The sequence below is a fragment of the Lynx rufus genome, unplaced genomic scaffold (assembly GCF_022079265.1).
Source record: "Lynx rufus isolate CCGP_SWC_20201006 ecotype Redwood Valley unplaced genomic scaffold, mLynRuf1.p SCAF_5, whole genome shotgun sequence".
NCBI classification, from domain to species: Eukaryota; Metazoa; Chordata; class Mammalia; order Carnivora; family Felidae; genus Lynx; species Lynx rufus.
This window is the reverse complement of record NW_025814867.1, coordinates 78,308,485-78,314,484: the sequence shown is the minus strand read 5'-3', so window position 1 is coordinate 78,314,484 and position 6,000 is coordinate 78,308,485. Positions and strand designations below refer to the sequence as shown.

Sequence of the window (6,000 nt, the reverse complement as noted above, 5' to 3'; positions counted from 1 at the left end):
AAGCCTTGCATCAGGTTCTGTGCTGATAGCACGGAGCCTGTTTGGGATTCTCTCTCTCTCTCTCTGTCCATCCCCCCACCTCTCTCAAAATAAATAAACTTTAACATTTTTTTAGAGATAAAGACTACCCCAATTCCTGTCAAAATCAATCTTATTTTCTATAACTTCATTATTGTACTTCTCCTTGTATGATCCTACTTCCCCATTTTGGCATTTGCATGGTGTTTTCCTTCTATGCCGTCACAAATGCGTGCCGAACAACATAAGTGTACTACCTAGGTTTAGTTCTCCAGGAAATGGCACCACTCGTCTCTCACGTGACCATGACACTGCTCACAGGCGGGGCCGGCCCATTCTCCCAGGCCTCAAATTCTTGGAGGACAGGCGCTGTGACTATTCATCACTGTCTCCCAGTGCCATTCACAGTAGGTGTTTCCTGGGGACTCACTGGGCTGAACAGAATTCCTCTTCCCATTATCAGCTTGTTTCCTAGTCAATCCTGAGGAGGGACTGGATGGTGGCATAAATGCATGAGGTGGTGGGATTCTGTAGGCACCAGGAAGGTCTTTTCCTCTCTCTTGCAGCTGATGCCATGATCCCAGCTCACAGGGATGAATTTTATGGGTTGAAAAAGTGGAAAGTGACCCTGGAGCATTAGTGCACTCCCTGTCACATCACATCACAGCCAGGAAGGCTGCCCCGAGGGTCACAGGAGAAGAGGAAACCAAGGCCACACAGGAGGCCTGGGAGCTAGGAATAGGTGTGGGGGGTGAGGGAGGCAGCCTGAGGTATTGCAGAAGTTCCCTTCCAGGCCCAGATAGCGGGTCCCCGCCCTCCCAGCTCACCAGCTAAGAGGACCTTACAGAGAATGAGGGCCACTGTAAAATGCGGCAAGCACAAATCTCCGTTCCCAAACTGACTGTCACTTCTATTTTGAGCTCCCTTTCTACTGGGATCCAGACAGAAACCCAATCTTTGTTGATAGGGCATTACATCGGAGTTCCAGGGAACGTACAACACGAAGGCATTGGGTGCTGGGGTCCGAAGTACATACGGGCATCGCTTGTTTTGTTGTACTTTGCTTTACTGCACTGCGTGGACACTGCATTAAAAAACAATTTTTTTTTTTTGAAGGTCTGTGGCAACCCTGCGTCAGGCAAGTCTGTCGGTGCTATTTTTCCAACAGCATTTGCTCACTTCCTGTTTCTGTGTCACATTTTGGCAATTCTCGCAATATTTCAAACTTGTTCACTATTATTACATTTGAACTGCTGCAATCTCATGATAACACTTGAATGGATGAAGAGTTGCTTCTCATGCACGAGCAAAGAAAGCGGTTTCTTGAGATGGACTCTACTCCCGGTGAAGACGCTGGGAAGACCGTCGAAATGACAACAAAGGATTGACAACCTCATACGCTTCGGTGATAAAGCAGCGGCAAGGTTTGAGAGGACTGACCCCAAATCTGAAAGAAGTTCTACTGTGGGTAAAAGGTGTCAAACAGGATTGCATGCTACAGAGGAATCGTCTGTGAAAGGAAGAGTCAATCGGTGTGGCAAACTTCACAGCTGTCGTATTTTCAGAAACGGGCACAGCCACCCCAGCCTTTAGCCACCAGCACCCCGAGCAGGCAGAAGCCAGCAACACCCAGGCAAGACCCTCCACTTAGGACTCCCTGAAAGGTCAGAGGATGCCTCACATTTTTTAGCAATAACATATATTTTTTAATGTTTATTTTTGAGAGAGTGCAAATGGTGGTGGGGGGGGCGGTGGCAGAGGAAGGGAGACAGAGGGTCCAGTGGGGGCTCTGCGCTGACAGCAGGGAGTCTAATATGGGGCTCGAACTCAGGAACCTAGAGATCATGAGCTGAGCCAAAGTGGTACGCTCAACTGACTGAGCCACCCAGGTGTCCCACAATAAAATATTTTTTGATCAAACAGTTTTTGCAGACACAGTGCTGCTGCACCCTTAATAGACTACAGTATAGTGTCGTGTGGTTTAGGGGGGACATATTCAATCCCTAACGGGAGGGGCACAGTTCACAGAGAAAAGGAATTCTCCTCTCTCCTTATTCCTGCTTCTGAGATTTTTTGTCCAAACATTTTGGCTATCCTCTTGGGACCTCAGTCCCTTAAGGGTTTTAGGATTTTGGAAACCAAGGTAAAGACCTTCCTTCCATCCTGCTTCCTGTCCTACAGCATCCTTTCCCTGAGGTGCTGGACAAACGACTTAGTCACATGAACCCAAGCAAGAGCAAAAGGAAAACAACAACAACAATCGGTCAATATCTCAAAGATGCTGTTTGCTACGTAGGTGAGCATCCTTCTTCCCGGGGGAGTGGAGAGGAGCTAGTGGGAAAGGATTCAGGGCTCCGAGACTCCAGCTGTGTCTTCCTTGGAGATAAAAGTTGACCACCAGCAGTTCGTTCCCTTAGCAAGTAAGGAGAGAGGGATAAACTTTTTGAAAAACACGTTTATTTTAAAATTTTACATCATCTTTGGATAATTCATGATCGGATCAGGCACGGTGCAGACACTTCTGAGATCGAGGTCTCCAGACCAACGTGAACAGTTTCTGCGATTGAAGAGCCAGGGGACCTCAGGATATAAGATGGAGCGATGGCTACTGACGAAGACGCGACCCCCTCAAGACGGGGACTTTCCAAACGCAGCGTGCAGTCACCATTTCTAAATTATCTGTCGCAAACATTAAACATCTCACCAGACCAACAATAATACCCCTATCTTATCTGCAGTTTACTAGTTTCCATAGACAACACAGAATTAAATTAATTTGATCCCTTAGATGAATAATAACAATTAAAGCTAGCATCTACCCAGTGTAGTCTCATTGTCCACACCAACACCTACCTCCTGCTGATGGAATGCCACCTGCCTCTCACTGTTTGTGATTCAGAGATTGCAGCAAGCACGTCAAATCGGAACATAAAGCAATGTTTTATGGGCCTGGGCCCGGGGGCCCGGAGAGGGGAAAGACTCCCCACACAGCAAGAAGCGGCCCAAGTGCGCTGCCTATCCCCAAGCAGAGAGGTCAGAACTGCAAGCAGGGAGGAAGAGGAGGGGGAGGAGGAGAAGGAGGCGGGGGGGGGGGGCGGGGGGGGACACCCTCTGCACGTTCCACTGCCTCAGATGGTTTCCTGGGCATTCCAGGCAGATGTCCCAATAAGAGAGTTAATTCCCTGATGATAGGACCCCTCTCCGGCCTCCCTCAAAGTAAGGTCTTGCCCAGGTGTGAGCACACAGCAGGTCCTTAGAAAAGGAAGGAAGGGAGGGAGGGAGGAAGCCACCATGCGCGGGGAACCTCCTAGGACAGAACCAGGATAGGTGTTTCATGTAACCCTTAGAACAGCCCTGTGAGGTAGGCTCATCACCCCCCCATTTTAAAGACGTGGAAACAGAGTCTCAGAGAGAATTCACCAATGGTGGTATGGCTGGTAAACGGGGCGGGGGGAGCATCAATTTGAAAACCCGGGGCTTCTTCCTCTGGGGTCCTTCTACTCTTCTATCAACCAAGGGTTTGGCAGCAAGTGAGCCAGCTCCAGCTCCCAGACAGCTGATCTAGAGCTCAAGCTTGAGGGGCCCTTGAGCACATGAGGCCAGGAGTCCAAACGCCCGGGTCTAGGAACCCTGGCTCTACAGCATTACTTTGTGACCCTGAGCGAGCGCTCTGCCTTCTCCACACGGCAGGGCTGGCCTAGCCCAGTATGCTTCTCCACCAGGGAATGGGGTAGCACAACTACCCAGGAAGCCTGTTGGCAGACCAGGGTGCGAGGGCCTCTGTCTGGAGACTCTGACGCTGCACCGTTGCTGGAGGGCCAGAGGGCATGGCTGTCTGATAAACCTTGTGAGAATCGGTTATGATCTCTAAGGTTCTGACTTCCGAGAGCAACTTTAAATGCTAGGGAACCACATCCCCACTCCCTGAGAGACATCCCGCAAAAGGCCCGGGAAGGTCAAAGAAATCATCAGATCAGGATACTGTTGTAAAGCAGAAAATGTTGAAAAATAATTTGAGCGAGAGAGAAAAAAAAAAACCCACTGCTTTAAAGGGGAAAACAAGATGGCAGTCAGGGGTGGGGCGGGGTGGGCGTTAAGGAAGCAGTGGGCGCGGTGTGCAAATCCCACTGCAGGGTAGGGTCAGGCCAGGCTGAGCATGGACAAATCAGGTTTTTGGCATCTGGCTTGCCTGGTGTCTGCCAGGGGGCTGCACTCCCTGCCTCAGACGGGTTGTGGGGGGGTTCCTCAAAAAATCATCTGAGCCCCTAAGTTCAGGCAGACCTTAGAGAATAAATGTGGGCAATAAAGGCAGAAAGGAAAACGCAACTCAAATGAGTCAAGCGCCTGCTTGGCCTGTTTCTCCTCTTCCTCTAAAATCTCCTCCACAGCCCAGCTCAGAGAAGCCCTCTCCGACCGGCAGACAGAGCAAGTGTGCGGCCCCTCCCGAGCTCGCAAGCAGCTGGAGGATGGAGCCTGTGCCCTTCTGTGCCTCTCATCGCCCTGTGGAGAGGATGTGCGTTCGGCAAGACCCTTTGCCCACAAGCACCCAGGTTAAGGACCCGCCAAACCAGCTAGAGCGACAGGAATGCCACCTCTCCCGAGGGCATGGAGCTTGGCAGCAGCTTTGTTCTAGAGGAATCGAGGATGTCTCCTACGCTCCCTACCACCTACTGGTCCCCAGAGCCACCTTATTTATACCAGGGAAAATCATCATTTAGGAGAATTGCTTTAAAACACGAAATGAGTATCTAGGAGCAGATTTCAAGCAACAGAGAGTGCTGGTTTGTGAGAATAACGCCACTCCCGTGGGGAAAACAGCCCAGCTTTGGCAGCCCTGGGGAGAAAGGTGGATCCCGCATTTGCCTGTGGTGGGAAGAACGCTAGGTGTGTGTGCACATGTGTGTGGCAGGAGGCTCTGGGGGTCACACACACACCTCTGCAGCTACGGGGCAGGCTGGACCTGGATGCTTGCTCTTGGGACTCCTGCAGCCCGAGGCTCTTGCTGACAGAAGGCCCACGGTGCAGGCTGTGATTGTTCGGGAATGTGATCTGCCCACGCTCGGTGGAGAAGGGTGAGGGGACCTGACCAGGAAGACCACGCTCAGCAGCGAATTCTCCGGAAGCCAGGCAGCGTAGCTTTCCCAAGCAGGTAAATGTCCTCGTCTGTGCCCTGGTTGAGGTGTTTCACCAGATTCTTCTCAAAGAGTAGGGGGTGGTAGGCGCCCATCGTGCAGGCGCTGTCAAAGAACTTCTGGTAGTAGTAACACACATCAGTCTTGCGCTTGGACGGGAGGAACTCATAAATATCCACCTGGTCACACAGCGTCATCATGATGATGATGCCTGAAAAGGGGAGCGGAGGTAAGTCCTGCCCAGCGACCCACCCCAGCATCCTGAGCTCGTGCCCCATGAGCCCGGCAGCTCAGGGACCCAAATCTGGGGAGATGTCTATCCAGGGTTTCTGTTTATTGCTGTGATTCCCAACCTGAGCTCTGCCAGTAGGCCAATCCCGCAAGCTGTTCCTCGGGATGTTGTGTCCTGTGTGCCTTTGTATCCCTGGCACCTAGGTCAGAGGCTGGTATGTGACAGGTTCCCCCCCTAAGCATTAGAGGACTGAAGCACTCCACCGGTCACCGAACTTACCGGGGCGAATGAGCTATATGCAGAGAGAGGACAAGATGACTGAGGTGACGGGACCATCACACATAGATAGTACTTTCTAGCACTTTTACATCCCACAGGAGCCTGGTGGATGGTGCTGATTAGGAGAAGTTGCTTCTTACAGTGCTTAGGGAGACGGACCTTCCCCCGGGCCGGGAGGAGGGCAGTGGGAACAGGAGCACACACGGTCTGTATCGCTGGGCTCTGCTCCTTTGGGCAGGAGATGCAGCCGAAGCGGTGTGGCCAGGCCGGTGCTTCCAGAACACTGTGCCAACAAGAGGCTGGAGACTCCTGCTACCACCCTCCTGTCCCCACCTGGCT

General features: G+C 51.7%; 1 protein-coding gene and 1 long non-coding RNA gene across 7 annotated transcripts in view; one reads left to right on the top strand and one right to left on the bottom strand.

Moving 5' to 3' along the window:
- The first annotated feature begins 1,181 nt into the window (after positions 1 to 1,181).
- Positions 1,182 to 2,770, top strand: LOC124526520 (uncharacterized). The gene is made up of 2 exons (XR_006965686.1): positions 1,182 to 1,682; positions 2,200 to 2,770. It is a non-coding gene; the product is annotated as an uncharacterized LOC124526520 (long non-coding RNA).
- The window catches only part of ST6GAL1 (ST6 beta-galactoside alpha-2,6-sialyltransferase 1), a 120,917-nt gene continuing 117,375 nt past the window's right edge, over positions 2,459 to 6,000 (bottom strand). For all 6 annotated transcript variants that reach the window (XM_047099533.1, XM_047099531.1, XM_047099532.1 and 3 more), the window contains one exon: positions 2,459 to 5,361. In XM_047099533.1, the coding sequence (XP_046955489.1) occupies positions 5,120 to 5,361 (242 nt within the window). In that variant the 3' untranslated portion in view covers positions 2,459 to 5,119. The remainder of the gene's footprint in view (positions 5,362 to 6,000) is intronic.